Below are 19,291 nucleotides of genomic sequence, written 5' to 3'. Positions count from 1 at the left end.
GCATTGCACATTGCATGCAAAAAATAATCAAGTAAAACATTGAGTTAACTTTTTGAGTTTAGTTTTAGTAAGTGGATAAACGCAAGCTTTTTCTTTGTTCGTGCTCCACACCTTGGCAACGTACACAGCGACTGCGTTATGGATGGTTCCCAACTGGGCTTCTTCCTCATCATACATGGTACCTTGTGTAAATGATTTCACCACAGTAAGATGCTTTTTAATTAGTTTGTTTTTGTTGCTGTCTCGTTCATTAAGGTGTTGCATTTCCCCCACTGGACTAGAGTCTTCGGTTTCCGATGCTGGAGTAAGTTTGTTGTGCTGCTGCCTTTTTAAAACAAACTTTGCAGCATGCAATCCTTTGGTCCACTCGAGTTGCCCGCAAATCTAAACTACTAAAATCTAATCTGCAACACCTTTCTTTTCTTTGGAACAAACGTCTCGCTCTCGTTAGCGTTAGCATTAGCCATGTTTTGTTAGGTGTGGTGAATCTCCGCCAAGGAAATAAGGGGGAAGGGCGGAAGCTAGGGAAGTTTCTGGTGGCAAAACTAAGGAAATATATCTTAGATTTTTTTAAATCATCTGCCACAAAAAACTTGAATGCATCGACAAAATCGATATATCGCCCAAGCCTGCTGTCCGCCACTCTTAAGCCTAATCACTGATTTAATTCCTGTGTGTTTAGAAGCAGAGTTCCAATGCCACCTACTGTGCAAAGTTGTAACAACGAGCTGTAATCCCAAAAACTGTCCCATCATAGCTAATATGTTTATGAGCAATATTGCCGAATTGTGGCGGTCCAAATGTTTTCATGGCAGTCTGCAACAAATTGATTTATGCAAACACTGGTTTTATATTGTGCTCTGCAAAGCTGTGTTGGCATGATTTTTTTTTTCCCTCCATGCTCATTTTTTTTCTTGTCACGATCCAAAACATCCAATCACCATCGTCATCCTCCCTCTTTCATCCTATCGATGGGATTTATTTCATCTCATCTGTCTTTTTTTCCCTCTTGGTCTACCTCTACTCTCCTTCCCCTCCCACCTTCACTCTCCCTAACTCTCTCTCTCTCTTTGCACTCCTGGCAGCCTCAACATTGCGGTGAGTCAGTATCATGGAGGCAGGCAGCGGGGCTGCCGCAGCAGTGGGTAGTGCGGCGCTCGGACTGCTGGGAGCCACAGCAACGTCCAGCCTGGACATCTTGGACAGGTAAGGCGACTGTATGAAGTCACCCACACACACACACACACACTCACACACACACTGGAGACCAGCGTTCAAGCGTTCTGCATCATGTGGAATTGGGGAACAAGAGAGATGATTGTGCGTGGGAAGAAGACCACACCTTAGGTTGTGGTTTGGTCCACATGTTAGTTGTGTGTGGTCAGATAGTGTTTATAGTGTTGACTTTCCTATCAGTGTGTCATGCACTGATTATACTCTCTTGATTGAGAGGCAGATGCTCATGATTTGTTAGTTTTGCCGCCTGCAGCAGTGCCCGCTTGTATGAGTGTGCCTGGGTGTTGATGCTGATAGAAGCGGGTGTTACTTGGCTCAGTCTGTGCCTCAAGGAGAAACGATGCTAGCATATGTCGGGGAGGAGGAGGAGGAGGCCTCGCGAGACATGCCTCAACACTGTTGCCGAGCTGATAGGATGAGTTCAAACAGTTACCACCCCAGACCCTGTGCACCCTCCCACCCACATCCCCGTCAACCCACAGCGACTTGGTGACAGCTGTCATTAACCGTCAGCACTGGGAAGCCCTCGCCAACATTGGCTTCATTGACTGAGCGCCACAACTCGTGGCTCCAGCTACCACTGCTCCCATTGAAGCTTTCAGCCAGTTATGTCATTGCTCCTGCTATACACTCACACCCGCATATTTGTGCACTGTCATCATAACCCCACTCTCAAGTATTTATTCATAAATGCTCAATGGCGCACATGCTAAAATAACCTCCGGATAGCCTTTGCCAAATATTGTTGGCAGAAGGGCAAGTGCTAAGTACACACACAACCAACACTAATTTGCCATAGTTATTTGTGATCTCTGCATGCTTTCCTCGCAGACATGCCATTTCCTGCTGCACGTGGGGTATCACTTATCAACTCCAGATTAAGTAGAATTGTCACATTCTCTACCAGCGTGTTATGACTAAGCGCCTAAACTTTTTGCATCCGTTGTTAAATCAGAGGAAATTAAAGCTTCACAGTTACACATTTAGCTTGACGTCTCTCTTCTCTTTTGCATCGGTGCTGTTCTCAGCAGGTCTATTATCTATACTTCTACATATGTGTCATTCATCCAAATGGCCAGTGGTAAGAGTTGTGACTCATATACTATATGTAATAGGGATCTGACTCAGGTTGTGTGATATAGATGATGTGCTAGGGGTGCACAAAAAACGATTCACATCGGAATCGCTATTCCTATACATTCCGATTCTAAATCGATTCATAATTTTGAAAAAGGATTTTAAAAAGTAAAATATATATGTATGAACATATGTACCGTATTTTCCGCACCATAAGGCGCCCTGGGTTATAAGCCGCGCCGTCAATGAACGGCATATTTCAAAACTTTGTCCACCAATAAGCCGCCCCATGTTGTAAGCCGCATCTAACTGCGCTAAAGGAATGTCAAAAAAACAGTCAGATAGGTCAGTCAAACTTTAATAATATATTAAAAACCAGCGTTCTAACAACTCTGTTCACTCCCAAAATGTACGCAAATGTGCAATCACAAACATACGTATATCAACATGGACAGAGCTGCGTGAAAAAAGCCACCCGGCCTCTTCGCGTAAACTTAAACTTACCTTAACCACTCGCTCATCTTTTCTTCATCCATCCCTTCGAGTTAGCTTTTATGATGACGCCGGCTGGAAAGGTCTCTTTTGGCAAGGTCTTCCTTTTGAATATCACCATGGGTGGAAGTTTCTGGCCATTAGCATGGCAAGCTAGAACCACAGTGAAGGATGACTTCTCATTCCCTGTGGTGCGAATATTCACCGTACGTGCTCCCGTTGTATCCACAGTGCGGTTCACAGGAATATCAGTTGCTGTGAAATAGTAATCCGTGTGCGGATGGAGAGATTGCGACTTTTCATGAACCGGATCCCGGTCGCTTAGTAGGAGCCATTTTGTGGTCTTTACAGATGTAAACACACAAAGGAAATGAAACGTACGGTGATATCCGCGCGCTTTTTCTTCTTCTACGCGGGCGGGTGGTTGCTTACAGTAGAAGAAGAAGCGCTTCCTGTTCTATGGGGGCGGGTGCTTACCTTGGCGGTTGCTTGCGTAGAAGAAGAAGCGCTTCCTGTTCTACCGGGAAAAAAGATGGCGGCTGTTTACCGAAGTTGCGAGACCGAAACTTTATGAAAATGAATCTTAATATTTATCCATATATAAAGCGCACCGGGTTATAAGGCGCACTGTCAGCTTTTGAGAAAATTTGTGGTTTTTAGGTGCGCCTTATAGTGCGGAAAATACGGTATATGTGTATGAATATATGTATATGTATGTGTATGTATATGTATTAGAAATGTCCGATATTTATCGACCGATAAATGCGTTAAAATGTAACATCGGAAATTATCGGTATCGTTTTTTTTTCATTATCGGCATCGTTTTTTTTTTGTTTTTTTTATTAAATCAACATAAAAACACAAGATACTCATTCACACTCATTCACACAAAAGGGTTGTTTCTTTCTGTTATTAATATTCTGGTTCCTACATTATATATCAATATACATCAATACAGTCTGCAAGGGATACAGTCTGTAAGCACACATGATTGTGCGTGCTGCTGGTCCACTAATAGTACTAACCTTTAACAGTTAATTTTACTCATTTTCATTAATTACTAGTTTATATGTAACTGTTTTGATATTGTTTTACTTTCTTTTGTATTCAAGAAAATGTTTTTAATTTATTTATCTTATTTAATTTTATTAATTTTTTTTAAAAGTACCTTATCTTCAACATACCTGGTTGTCCAAATTAGGCATAATAATGTGTTAATTCCACGACTGTATATATTGATATCGGTATCGGTAATTAAAGAGTTGGACAATATCGGAATATTGGATATCGGCAAAAAGCCATTATTGGACATCCCTAATATATATGTATGTAGGGCTGGGTGATATATCGCGGGTTTGTCTCTGTGCGATGTAGAAAAAATGACTATTTCGTGAGTATTCGAGTATACTTTCTCACGCAATTGCTTTTAGCTGCGGGCATTAAACTTCAGGCTTTTCTCACTCTTTCTTGTCTCTCCTTCTCACAGAAAGATAAAACAAGCGCACCTTGTTACATACGTCACATACTGTCGTGCGTGCAACGTCATACGCCCTCGCCGAGCAGAGAGGGTAAAGTTAGCTGTGGCAAGTGGTGTAAGCGGAGCGCTGCGAGTGGTAATACGAGAGAGAGAAGGTGCGACTCTGGTAACAAATGGAGGAATAATTAATTCCCAAGAAAAACAGCACGGGGTCCATCGTCTGGCGGTGGTTTGGCTTCAAGCGGGAAGATGTTGAACAGACAACCGTAATACGTAAAGTATGCGGCAAAAGCGTTGCTCCAAAAAGTAGCAGCACTACTAATTCGTAGCATCATTTGAACTAATTCGTAGCATCATTTGAAAAGTCACCCACTAGAGAATAAAGAGTGCTTAAAACTCGGCATGTCAACATCGCCAGCCTGTGCCACACCCAACAAAATGCCGAAGCAATCAGCACTGACCCAATTGAGCCTGGCGTTTTCCAATTCCACAACACCGTATGAAAAAAACAGAAGGAAATAACGTCCGCAGTAAACTACCACATAGCAAAGGACATACACTATTTGATTTCCTGTTTTGCAGCTAATTTTTATTTTACAGTTTTTCAAATATATTGTGTGACATCATACACAAAAGTGCACTTTATTTGTTTTAAAATATTGTAGTGGCGTTCTGTACAAAAAGTGCGCTTTAATTTAGTGTTGTTTTTATATGTCATCTTAGTGACATCATGCACAAAAGTGCACTAATAGCTTGTTTTAAAATGTCTCTGACAATCTTGCACCTTCTGTTTTGAAATGACATGAATGTTTGTGCCACTGCTTAATAACTGTTTAATAAATACAGTTTTGGTAAATTGACTTAGTTGTGATTTCCCTCCATGCATGAAAGTTTTAAAATTAGCATACATTAATGCAGTATGAACAATAATGTTTTAATGTAGACACATAGAATCATCATACTGGTGTGATTATATGCATCAAGTGTTCATTCAAGGCTAAGGCAAAAATATCGAGATATATATCATGTATTGTGACATGGCCTAAAAATATCGAGATATTAATAAAAGGCCATATCGCCCAGCCTTATATGTATGTGTATACAGTCGTGGTCAAAAGTTTACTTCACATTGACAAAGATAACACCTTCTGGAGGAAAGTTCTGTGGTCAGATGAAACAAAAAATTAGCTGTTTGGACACAATACCCAGCAATATGTTTGGAGGAGAAAAGATGATGCCTTTTAATTCTAGGAACACCAATTCCTACCGTCAAGCATGGTGGTGGTACTATTATGCTCTGGGCCTGTTTTGCTGCCAATGGAACTGGTGCTTTACAGAGAGTAAATGGGACAATGATAAAGGAGGATTACCTCCAAATTCTTCAGGACAACCTAAAATCATCAGCCCGGATGTTGGGTCTTGGGCGCAGTTGGGTGCTCCAACAGGACAATGACCCCAAACACACGTCAAAAGTGGTAAAGGAATGGCCAAATCAGGCTAGAATTAAGGTTTTAGAATGGCCTTCCCAAAGTCTTGACTTAAACTTGTGGACAATGCTGAAGAAACAAGTCCATGTCAGAAAACCAACACATTTAGCTGAACTGCACCAATTTTGTCAAGAGGAGTGGTCAAAAATTCCACCAGAAGCTTGCCAGAAGCTTGTGGATGGCTACCAAAAGCGCCTTATTGCAGTGAAACTTGCCAAGGGACATGTAACCAAATATTGACATTGCTGTATGTATACTTTTGACCCAGCAGATTTGGTCACATTTTCAGTAGACCCATAATAAATTCATAAAAGACCCAAAATTCATGAATGTTTTTTGTGACCAACAAGTATGTGCTCCAATCACTCGATCACAAAAAAATAAGAGTTATACAAATTATTGGAAACTCAAGACAGCCATGACATTATGTTCTTTACAAGTGTATCTAAACTTTTGACCACGACTGTATGTATATGTGTGTATACATACATAATATATATGTGTATACGTACATGTATACAGTAGGGTTGTCCCGATACAAATATTTTTATACCGGTACCAAAATGTATTTCAATACTTTTTTAAATAAAGGAGACCACAAAAAATGGCATTATTGGCTTTATTTTAACAAAATATCTGACAGTACATTAAACATATGTTTCTTATTGCAACCCCAGAACAATTTTGTCCATAAATAAAATAGTAAACATACGAGACAACTTTTCTTTTATTATTAAGTAAGCAAACAAAAGCTCCTAATTTAGCTGCTGACGTATGCAGTAACATATTGTGTCATTTTCCATTCTATTATTTTGTCAAAATTATTAAGGACAAGTGGTAGAAAATGAATGATTAATCTACTTGTTCATTTACTGTTAATACCTGGTTACTTTCTGTTTTAACATGTTCCATCTACATTTGTGTTAAAATGTAATAAACACTTATTCCTCTGTTGTTTGGATGCTTTACATTAGTTTTGGATGATACCACACATTTGGGTATCGATCCGATACGTAATAGTTATAGGATCCTACATTGGTCATAATTTAAGTCCCCGTGTGTCCAGTGACATATATCCTGAGTTGATAAACATAATATACATTTTCAAAAAATGAAAAAAGATTTTGTGATGCTAAAAAATATAGATCATAGTACAAACCCCGTTTCCATATGAGTTGGGAAATTGTGTCAGATGTAAATATAAACGGCATACAATGATTTGCAAATCCTTTTCAACCCATATTCAATTGAATGCACTACAAAGACAAGATATTTGATGTTCAAACTCATAAACTTTATTTATTTTTTTTGCAAATAATAATTAACTTAGAATTCCATGGCTGCAACATGTGCCAAAGTAGTTGGGGAAGGGCATGTTCACCACTGTGTTACATCACCTTTTCTTTTAACAACACTCAATAAACGATTGGGAACTGAGGAAACTAATTGTTGAAGCTTTGAAAGTGGAATTCTTTCCCATTCTTGTTTTATGTAGAGCTTCAGTCGTTCAACAGTCCGGGGTCTCCGCTGTCGTATTTTACGCTTCATAATGCGCCTTGGGCACTAATGCACCCCCATACCATCACAGATGCTGGCTTTTGAACTTTGCGTCGATAACAGTCTGGATGGTTCGCTTCCCCTTTGGTCCGGATGACACGATGTCGAATATTTCCAAAAACAATTTGAAATGTGGACTCGTCAGACCACAGAACACTTTTCCACTTTGCATGAATCCATCTTAGATGATCTCAGGCCCAGAGAAGCTGGCGGCGTTTCTGGATGTTGTTGATAAATGGCTTTCGCTTTGCATAGTAAAGCTTTAACTTGCACTTACAGATGTAGCGACAAACTGTATTTAGTGACAGTGGTTTTCTGAAGTGTTCCTGAGCCCATGTGGTGATATCCTTTAGAGATTGATGTCGGTTTTTGATGCAGGGATCGAAGGTCACGGTCATTCAATGTTGATTTCCGGCCATGCTGCTTATGTGGAGCGATTTCTCCAGATTCTCTGAACCTTTTGATGATATTATGGACCGTAGATGTTGAAATCTCTACATTTCTTGCAATTGCACTTTGAGAAACGTTGTTCTTAAGCTGTTTGACTATTTGCTCACGCAGTTGTGGACAAAGGGGTGTACCTCGACCCATCCTTTCTTGTGAAAGACTGAGCATTTTTTGGGAAGCTGTTTTTGTACCCAATCATGGCACCCACCTGTTCCAAATTAGCCTGCACACCTGTGGGATGTTCCAAATAAGTGTTTGATGAGCATTCCTCAACTTTATCAGTATTTATTGCCACCTTTCCCAACTTCTTTGTCACGTGTTGCTCGCATCAAATTCTAAAGTTAATGATTATTTGCAAAAAAAAAATGTTTATCAGTTTGAACATCAAATATGTTGTCTTTGTAGCATATTCAACTGAATATGGGTTGAAAATGATTTGCAAATCATTGTATTCCATTTATATTTACATCTAACACAATTTCCCAACTCATATGGAAACGGGGTTTGTAGTATTCATAAAGTAATCATAGTATTATCGACTAGATACGCTCTTGTACTTGGTATCATTACAGTGGATGTCAGGTGTAAATCCACCCATGGCGTTTTGTTTACATTGTGAAGCGCCAGCTTGTTAGCGGTGACGCCGTTGAGCTATTATATCCTCCTACGGTGTGTAGTGAAGCATGTTTAGCTATTCCTCATCCTTCAGAGATGATACTGGTGAGAAATGTTCTTTATTTGTCGCCATGGAGGCGAGGATTAGTGATTTAGAAGTAGCTGAAACACTGCCGACTGCGGATGGACGTTAGCTGCTAGCTAGCTCGCCATGTTTTAAAGCACCTCTTGCGGAGCGGCATTTTAGTGTTATAACTTCACCTTTATCGTTAGTTTTTAAGTCACAATGCGTCCACTCTCCCTTTTCTGTCTACACACTGTGTCTGCCTGTAAGTACGCCGTTATTGTGCATTGCCGAACATGCTCCTTTGCTCGTAAAACCAGCAATGTCACGATGTGACTACAGCGCGCCGTCATGCCCGTTTAAAAAAAAAAGGGGGGGGGGGAAACGGTATTTTTTTAGAGCTGGTATTGTACCGTTTGATTCATTAGTATCGACGTACTTTACTAGTCTCTGTATACCGTACAACCCTAGTATACAGTTTATATGTATAGTGTATGTGTGTGTATATATAACTATATATGTGTGTGTTTGTGTGTATAAATGTATATATTTTAGTGGTGCGCTAATTTGTTTTACAGTCATGTGAAATGTCCGCGAAATCGCGGAAATCCTTGTTTTGAAACATTAATTTTTGTGTTAAAATATCACTTCCGAGTTGTTTTGATGAACTATAATAAAATTAAGTTCTAAATAAAAGTTGTTGAACGCTCGCCTCAGTCGCATGTACTTATTTCCAGTTGTATTATTTTATCAAAACTACTAATAATTTACTTGATAATTTACTGTTAATATCTGGTTCTGTTGTAAGATGTGCGAAGTTGCTGGATATTGGCAGGAACTGGAACACTCTGCCGTATACGGCGATTCACAGCATCCCAAACATTGCTCAATGGGTGACATGTCTGGTGAGTATGCTGGCCATGCAAGAACTGGGATGTTTTCAGCTTTCAGATATTGTGTACAGATACTTGCAACATCGGGTTGTGCATTGCTATGGTGCAACATGAGGTGATGGTCTCGGGTGAATGGCATAACAATGGGCCTCAGGATCTCGTCACGGTATCTCTGTGCATTCAAAAAGCCATCAATAAAATGCACCTGCGTTTGTTGTCCATAACATACGACTGCCCATACCATAAACCCACTCCTACAACGTTGTCATCAGCAAACCGTTCTCCCAAACAACGCTTCCCACACTGTGTGCCATCTGCCCTGAACAGTGAAAACCGGGATTCATCCGTGAAGAGATTGTGCCAGACGCCATCGAATGTGAGTATTTTCCCACTCAAGTCAGTTACGACGAAAAACTGCAGTCAGTTTGAGACCTTAATGTGGACGACAAGCATGCAGATGAGCATCCCTGAGATGGTTTCTCACAGTTTACTCAGTGGCCTAGTGGACCTACTCAGTGGCCTAGTGAACCTACTCAGTGGCCTAGTGGTTAGAGTGTCCGTCCTGAGATCGGTAGGTTGGGAGTTCAAATCCCGGCCGAGTCATACCAAAGACTATAAAAATGGGACCCATTACCTCCCTGCTTGGCACTCAGCATCAAGGGTTGGAATTGGGGGTTAAATCACCAAAATGATTCCCGGGCGCAGCCACCGCTGCTGCCCACTGCTCCCCTCACCTCCCAGGGGGTGATCAAGGGTGATGGGTCAAATGCAGAGAATAATTTCGCCACACCTAGTGTGTGTGTGACAATCATTGGTACTTTAACTTTTTAACTTTACTTTTAACTTTAGTTTGTGCCGAAAGTATTTGGTTATGCAAACCCATTGTTGCAGCAGCTGTCCGGGTGGCTGGTCTCAAATGATCATGGAGGTGCACCTGCTGGATGTCAAGGTTCTGGGCAGGTGTGGTAACACGTGGTCTGTGGTTGTTAGGCCAGTTGGATGTACTGCCAAATTCTCTGAAACGCCTATGGAGACGACTTATGGTAGAGAAATAAACATTCAATTCACGGGCAACAGCTATGGTGAACATTCCTGCAGTCAGCATGCCAACTGTACGCTCCCTCCCTCCCTCCCTGGCATTGTACTGTGTGATGAAACTGCACATTTCAGAATGGCCTTTTATTGTGGGCAGCCTAAGGCACACCTGTGCAATAATCATGCTGTTTAATCAGCATCTTGATATGCCACATCTGTGAGGTGGGGTGGATTATTTTAGCAAAGAAGAAATACTAACACAGTTTTAGACAAATTTGTAACACATATTTGAGAGGAATAGGTATTTTGTGTTTAAAATAAACGTTTTAGATATTTAGGTTTAACTCATGAAAAATGGGAGCAAAAACAAAAATGTTGCATTAATATTTTTGTTCAGTGTACTTCTTCAGATGAGACTGGAGGTTTGAATAAAGTTCTGAGTTGGGTGATGCAACCAATAACAGCATTTTCGGTTTTGGGGTCGAATCTTGGCCTTTTTGTCGTCTAAACTACACATTTGCGTGCATAAACTAAAACTGGCTGAAACACGCAAAGCAGTTTGTGTAGATTTATACCATATACAGAGCCTGATGGACCGTTTTGCAAAGGCATGCGACGAGTTCAGCCTAACTATCAGTCTGAAAAAGACAAATGTGATGGCCCAAGATGCTGAACCACCCTTTATCACCATCAATGACTATCAACTAGAGGTCGTCAGCCAGTTCACATACCTTGGCTCCACCATCACTGACAACCTCTCACTGGAAGCAGAGATTAACAAGAGGATCGGCAAGGCATCCACAACCTTGGCCAGGTTGTTGCAAAGAGTGTGGAACAACAGCATGCTGACAATAAACACCAAGATCGCTGTGTATCGTGTCTGCGTGCTAAGAACTCTCTTGTACGCCAGCGAATCCTGGACTCTGTACTCCTCGCAGGAGAAGAGGCTAAGTGCCTTTCACATGCGCTGCCTCCGCCGCATACTCGGGATTACATGGAGTGATCGTGTGACAAACAACGAGGTGCTGATGCAAGCCAAGATTCCCAGCATGGTCACTTTCCTTCGTCAGCGTCGCCTTCGATGGCTGGGCCATGTGCGTCGAATAGACGATGGCCGGATCCCCAAAGACATCCTCTACACAGAGCTTGCCTCCGGCAAGAGGACAACTGGACGGCCACATCTCCGCTTCAAGGATGTCTGCAAGCGTGACCTGAATGCGCTCGACATGGACCTGAACACCTGGGAAGAGCTTGCTCAGGACAGATCCAGCTGGAGACACACGTGAACACTGGACTGAAAGCTGGCGAGGCAAAACTCCGCCAGCCTGCAGATGAGAAGCGAGCTCAGAGAAAGAGCAAGCAACTACATCCTGTAGCTGACTCGACCTACAAATGCACCAAGTGCAACAGAGACTGTCACTCCCGTGTGGGTCTGTACAGCCACAGCAGACGCTGCATCACCAACTAAAACATATCCAAGGGGCGGCAATCCATTGTCTTCCGAGACTTAAGGATGCCAACAACAACAATACCATATGAATAATCCGCTGACGAAATTCCCATTTGGTGCTGTCACCAATTGGGAACATTCTAAACGGGCCGTTTGGAGGAAGGCAATATTGTTTCATTGATACCTCCACGATGTCTCCATACTTTGATTTTACATTTTCGGGACTTATGCAGATCCCAAATGAACATAAACAGGTACCAATAGGAAATAAAAGTTGACTTTGCATGATAGGGCCCCTTTAACACTTTAGCGATTAGCCTCTTGTGTCCTGCTCGGTGTGTGTAGTTTAGCATGCTGAGCCATTCCTTTTCCTCGAGTTCTCCTGTGATAATGATACTTGAAAAAAACTGTATTTTCAGCCATTGTGGTGAGGATTAGTATCTTATTAAATATTAAAGTATCTTCTGCACTGTAAATAAATTGACGTTTTCGCGCCAGTGTTCTGGCAAGACACGCACACTCCTGGAATTGATGCTCCTCCTGTATGTGTGTAACAAGGAATATGGAAATACCATCGTGTCTCCCTGAGCTTTTGAAGGAATCTGTGTACGCGAGAACAATCTTTAACATGTAAACACTAGGACACAGCTGTGGTAAAGATCAGCTGGGCTTGGTAGCTCATCAGCCGATCGCTGATTTGTTAAGGCAAGTATCACTCAGGGGGTGCTTATATCCTTTTAGTGCGGATTATTGTATTGCTTTTCCGGTTGAACTATGACGTCAAACCACAACTTGTTGTACCTGGTGTCCGCGGTAATATTGGCACAGATTGAAAATACTAAGTATCTAATTGCTTTGATGATGTTAAATAGCAGACAGCATCAAAAAAGTGTCTTAAATTGCGCTATGAACATGACGCTACTACCAAGAATGTCTCGAAGCAGATACAAGTCCGAAGAAAAGAAAGACTGGCGCTAGAGTGTTGTTTCATCTTTAAAATCCTAATAAAAAAAGACGTGTTTTCTTGTCTCTCATAATGATTGTGAACGATAAGCAAAATTCCCCAAAAATTGCAGTTCCCCTTTAAGTCCCCTCTTGGCAATTTTCAAAAAATGAATCAAGAGATTAGTTTTAAATAATGTTATGGTTGCATTTTATATTCTATTGTAGATTTTTCAAATTGACCAGAAACAGAAGTCCCCTCTTGGTAGTCCCCTGTTGGTGGATATGACGTGTGTGTGCGTGCTTGTGTGGGCGTAGGCGCACGTGTGTGTGTGTGTGTGTGTGTGTGTGTGTGTGTGTGTGTGTGTGTGTGTGTGTGTGTGTGTGTGTGTGTGTGTGTGTGTGCGCGTGTGTGTGTGTGTGTGCGTGTGCGTGTGTGTGTGTGTGTGTGCGTGTGCATGTGTGCATACAATCATAATTGGCAGATGATAATGCAGATAATGTGATACTTCTACAGTGTTGTCTTCATGTAGCTTAGCCCCTGCTTATTGGACACAGCTACGACAGTCGTGAACTAGGTCTAAATCCTGCCCCAGGGTTACCATGGCAGCAGTAGCTTAGCATACATTAGACAGTGGTCCAGTATTAATGCAGAAAGCCAGTGATTGAAAAGAGCTGAAAACCACAAAGGCTGAAGAGGAATGGAGTGGAGACTTTGGTAATTGTGCGAGGGAAAAAGATGTCTTTGTTTGAACCATGTGTGCTTTGCTGTTAATAATGCACATGCCTGGACTACTAAAAATGGATCATCAATCTTTGCTGAACAGAATTGGTGTTATGTATTCAGTCCAGTCCGCTACCCAAAACTTAAAAAGTTTTCCATTTGTGCTTGACTAACTAACATATCAATCAATCAATCAATTAAAGTTTACTTATATACCCCTTAATCACAAATGTCTCAAGTTAAAGTTAAAGTACCAATGATTGTCACACACACAATAGGAGTGGTGAAATGTGTCCTCTGCATTTGACCCATCCCTTACCCCCTGGGATGTGAGGGGAGCAGTTGGTTTGCAGCGGTGGCCGCGCCCGGGAATCATTTTTGGTGACTTAACCCCCAATTCCAACCGTTGATGCTGAGTGCCAAAAAGGGAGGTAACGGGTCCCATTTTTATAGTCTTTGGTATGACTCGGCCGGGGTTTGAACTCACAACCTACCGATCTCAGGGCGGACACTCAAACCACTAGGCCACTGAGTAGGTATTTAAAGGACTGCCCAAGCCACGACATCCTCGGCTCAGATCCCACATCGGGGCAAGAAAAAAACTCAACCGAATGGGAACAATCAAACACCTTGGAAGGGACCACAGATGTGGGGATCTCCCCTGGGTGACTGGTGCAATGGATGCCGAGTTAATAATGTGGGAGTCCAGTCCATAGTGGGGCCAGTAGGGGATCCTCTTGTATGTAGACATGTCGGGGCGCAGAGACGTCACCAATTGATGCATAAAGAGTGGTCACCCCGGGTCGTGACTTCCTGTGCAAGTCCAGTCCATTGGGAGACCAGCAGGGGATCGTCTTGAATGGAGACAAGTCAGCAGCGCAGAGATGTCACCAACTGATACAAAGAGCGGTGGTCCATCCTGGGTCCCGACTTTGAACAGCTAGCGCGTCATCCGTGGAAGCTGATCCGTGGTCACCTAATAACCTCTCCATGCAGGAGAGGGGGGAAGAGCAGAAAAGAGAGACGGCCGATCAACTGTACTAAAACGTGGTCTATTTAAGGGCTAGAGAATAGAAATTAGTTTTAAGATTGGACTTAAATGCTTCTACTGAGGTAACATCTAACTGTTACCGGTAGGGCATTCCAGAGTACTGGAGCCCGAGTAGAAATATAAGAAGGGTGACCCGGAACTATGTACATGAACTGAATGCTAGACTGAACACTGTGCAGCACTTTAAAATAGGGATGTGCCTATTAATCGGCCGCCGATCGGTATTGGCCAAAAAAGTATGTGATTGGTCCCTGCCGATTAATGCCTTTAAATGCCGATCATAAAGGTTCATCCCCTCTGGCTGATACTTTATTTATTTTTAGTCCCTCGGCTGACGGCTACATTAACAAAGATGACCTGTTGCTGCAAAAAAATTGTGTTTCTGAGTATCTTAAGTATCATTATCAAGTATCAGTGTAAGACGAGGCTAAACATGTTACACATAAGAGCAAACCAGGAGATGGTATGCCAATGGCTCAACTCAATAAATAGGATATTAGTAAAATTTAGTAAATTGTAAATGGAAGTGCTCAACAGCACACAGTAGGCAGCTATTACTGGGTAAGAATATCCAGTTATGTTTTTAACCGGTTCAAGTCCTATGTCGATCACGGGACATACTTTGTCGGAATTGGTAACTGTGTCTCTGACCAAATGGCTATGACCTGTGGGGTTCCTCGGAGCTTGATTCTGGGACCCCTATTGTTCATGTTCAATATGCAGCTTCAATGTGTCCTACCACAAATATGCAGATGACACTCAGTATACGTGTTTCTGGCGGCAGACGAAGGTCGGCTTGTTGATTCACTTTGTTGCTGCATCGAACAGATCAGTGTGTGAATGCAAAATACTTTTATTCAGCTAAACTGAAACATACTATTAATAGTCACCTTGAGGCATTCCCTGAAACCTAATAATCAGGTTAGAGATATAGGGGTAATAATGGACTAAGACTAACAACCACATTATGTCAATGACATCATCTTTTTACCACATTAAACATTGCCAAAATCAAAGGACTCATGTTCAAAGCAGACTTAGAAAGACTAATCCATGCCTCCTGCAAGTTCGACTACTGTAATGGCCCTCTTAATGGGCTCTCTAAACGAGGTGTAAAGCAGCTGCAGTACATTCAGAATGCTGCTGCTTGAGACCTGACTAGAACCAGGAAATATGACTATATTAGTCCAGTGCTTAGGTCACTGCACTGGCTTTCTGTTGCTCAGAGAATATACTTTAAAACAGCTTTGCTTGTGTACAAGTCGTTTCATGGTCTTGCATCAAAGTACATCTCTGACATGTTAAAACCGCATGAACCATCTCGGCCTCTGAGAACGTCACAAAGTGATCTCCTAGAAGGCTACAGTGCGTTGAAGATGCGTTCGTTTGCTTTTTTCTGTCAAATTTGCGGCACACCGTGAAAAGGCCACGTTCATCACCCACCACACACTATCAAGGCTCTGCTGTGGGGAGAGTGAGCAGCATTAAATGTCTGTGTGTGCACATCAGTGAGGACATCTGCTGGTCATAAAATACTGCCTCACTGGCAAAGAAAGAACAGCAGCGACTCTGCTTTCTCCGCAAGCTGAAGAATGCGAGAGCCCCACCGCCTTTCATGTGCTCCTTCTACACGGGCACCATCAAGAGCATTCTGAAAAGCTGCATCATTATGTGGTATGGCAACTGCACCTCCACAACCGCAAGATTTGACTTATAGCGATACAACAATAGTATTAAAGGCTCTATTGTCGTCAAAAATACACTAGTACGCTAATTGTGTATTGCTACATGTATTTGTAGTCATATTTTTATTTGTTCAGAACTTTCGGTTCGGCACAAAGGCGTACATATTTCCCACAAAGTACACTTTAAAAGTGAGGGACAGGAAGTGTTTATCATGTCACTGTACATGTTTGATAAACAAGTACAGTGCAGCCCAGCCTTTGGCTAGCAATAGTGCCAAGGTCAAGGCACAGCTTGAAAACCCTCTTTCGTTGTTATAGTCTCCTGTTTGGTCTGATTTAACAATGAATTACCTGTCAGCAGTTAGAAGGGAATACAAGCACAAACCAATTGGAGTATCGATCACATTTATTGGACCGGTTTCATACTAATCTTTACTGGGTCCTACAAGATGCATGTACTGTGTTCATTTGATTACCCCAGAACATGCTATGCCTAATAAACATTAATCATAGCCACTTTCCTTTATTTAGTTTGTTAAATTAGAGCTTAACTGCATTTGACATGCATTTGATTTACAATTTAAATGACACAGTACAGTGTTACATCAAATGTCATTATTATCAGATCCAAAGAGTCCGTTAAAAACTATTTTTTTCTATAATTAATTATGTATATCCAATTAATCCGATTTTTTTCTCGAGAATAATTATAGTTTTTTACAGAAAAACATAACAAAATGCTTATATTTGACAAATAAAATGGATAAATGAACATTTAACCAAGGATCAATCATTATCCGATCAGTATCGGCCGATAATATTAATATTATATTATTTTGGAAGAAGCACGTAATCGGCTTTGAAAGGCATTAATCTGCAATTGCTGACACTGTATTTATTTTTAGTCCCCTATCTGACAAGCTAGCAGCTAATAACAGTAATTACATGCTTAGTGTGGAACCGCTTCCCTAAGTCAATAATAATCACCTCCATTACGGCATATAAACTGAATTTCTTTGTATCTTAAGGTTCATTATCAGGTATCGTTGTCACTGGACGACAAGGCTAAACATGTTACACATCGAGACCAAGGTTTACAAAAGCAGTATGGTATGTTCAGAGACGCTCCAAAAACACAAACTCTAAGACGCTGTTTACACTAAGCAGGGTAAATCACACCTAACCTTATCCGTGTCCACACACAACAATGCCACCGTTTAAGACCCCCTCCCCCCCTCCATCTGCCAGCACAACGCAACGTAGTACGCATGCGCGGAAAATGCGCACGTCATGGTCATCTCCAGTGTTGCTTTTTGTGTAAGTTCTTAAATTTAACTTATCTGAACAATATCCAGTGTTGTGGTATTTTAATTAACTGGAATCCAGTGTGCTGTGGGGCCCTATTGTAGTGAATCTCACCTGAGCCTTCATAAATTAATCAAATATTTATTAGACACTTAAACAATGTGATAAAGAACATTTTACATCAATCAAACTAGGGATCTAGGTATCTGGTCAGGACACTCCTCACTCTTTTGCCTTCACCTTCAGTGGCCATTAGTTTTTGGTGACTTTATATACTTTGGACCTAGATGTACATGGCGGACAATAACTGATACAGTCTGTTTTGCCAGTCCAAAAGCATTCACCGTTTTCCCTCGTCTTCCCTCGACGGCCAGGTAATACAAAGCACATGCTACCTTTTTAATCACATCCACGGGAGCCCGCATTCTCGTTGTCTCTCCTTCGACAAATGGACAAAGTTTTTCGCTAAGTAGAATCACAGCTGACATTCGAAAGTTCTCTTGCCGTCAGAGAAGTGTTGTATCCCAAATAGCTGCAATCGCTTTCTCTTAAGGTATTCATGTGTGATTTCCACAAGCGTCTGTAGAAGAAGTAGAAACACGGGAATGTCTGGATGACTCGCCTTCATATTTCCAGTGGTTACCTCCGAGTTATGAAACCGCTTTATTATGAAGCTGGCTGTGGCGCGTTCTTTCTGGCGTCACTTCCTGTGGGAGAGCGGTCTTTCTGGCGTCACTTCCTCTCCGAACTCAGTTTGTAAACGATCAATGAGTCCATACAAAGCTAAGTGCTGGAGATTCAAGAAACACACGGCGCTCTTAGCCGTGTAAAAATTTGTCCGAGGAAGGGGACCTTAAACGCTGGTCTAGTGTGGCTGAAACGGGGCTTAGGCTAAATAATTATTAGTTTAAGAGGTTAAACGACTTAGTGTAGACATAGCCTAAGGCTCTCATTGACTTTGATTGGACTATCACTGTCTGCTATAACTTTATTGTTTTTTTGCAGCTATACTCAATAAAAAAAGCATACAACAAAGAGAGTGTATAAAAACCTCAGACAATTTTTTGTTAAAACTTGTTGGCAACCAAACCACAACTGAATCACACTAAAACCAGGGCGTCTTGTATCTTGTGAATTGACAAATGTGTGTGTACAATATAAGGCAAAATAGAAAAATAGTTGTATTTAAATTGTGCGTTTTACTTTAAATCTAGAATTCAAACACCAAAACAATGCACAAGTTACACACATGTTACAGGACAACAAGCAACAACAGACTGTAATGTTTGAAATATTTGGATTTATAATGAACGTCTCTTCTGTGCCGTAGTGTGTGTTGTTAGGAGCAGGTGCTCGGCATAGTAGGAGTTCCCTGTTACTTGCCTTCTTAGCAAGGAATGCTGGGAATGTTATGACCGCCGCCACACTTAAGAACTGAGAAGGTGATAGTGAGCAAGTGAAATGCACTGTTAAAACATTGGTGTTATCTGTTGTGTCTGCAAGGCGTCCTCTAACAATACTCAAATACGTTATCTTATTCTGTAAGTGATGCTTGTTATTGTTGCCAAGGATTGTCTGTCAGTGATAAGCTGACAGAAAATTACATTTTCGTTCCTTCTCATATGATTCATATTTTTTGAACGGATTAATCACACTTTTTAATTTTGATTACCGTAATTGCAGTAAATTACTCTCTTGCATAATTTGAATCCACCCAAGTATTTTGACTCAAGTGCAATTCAACTAAATTGTTT

General features: G+C 41.5%; 1 protein-coding gene across 3 annotated transcripts in view; it reads left to right on the top strand.

Moving 5' to 3' along the window:
• arhgap32b (Rho GTPase activating protein 32b) overlaps positions 1–19,291 on the top strand; it is a 286,393-nt gene that overhangs the window by 73,241 nt on the left and 193,861 nt on the right. For all 3 annotated transcript variants that reach the window (XM_061963231.2, XM_061963230.2, XM_061963229.2), the window contains exon 2: positions 1,086–1,206. In XM_061963231.2, coding sequence (XP_061819215.1) covers positions 1,112–1,206 — 95 coding nt within the window. In that variant the 5' untranslated portion in view covers positions 1,086–1,111. The remainder of the gene's footprint in view (positions 1–1,085; positions 1,207–19,291) is intronic.

This window comes from Nerophis lumbriciformis, linkage group LG09 (assembly GCF_033978685.3).
Source record: "Nerophis lumbriciformis linkage group LG09, RoL_Nlum_v2.1, whole genome shotgun sequence".
NCBI classification, from domain to species: domain Eukaryota; kingdom Metazoa; phylum Chordata; class Actinopteri; order Syngnathiformes; family Syngnathidae; genus Nerophis; species Nerophis lumbriciformis.
Note: the sequence above shows the minus strand (reverse complement) of the source record. Positions and strands in the feature narration are given on the sequence as shown.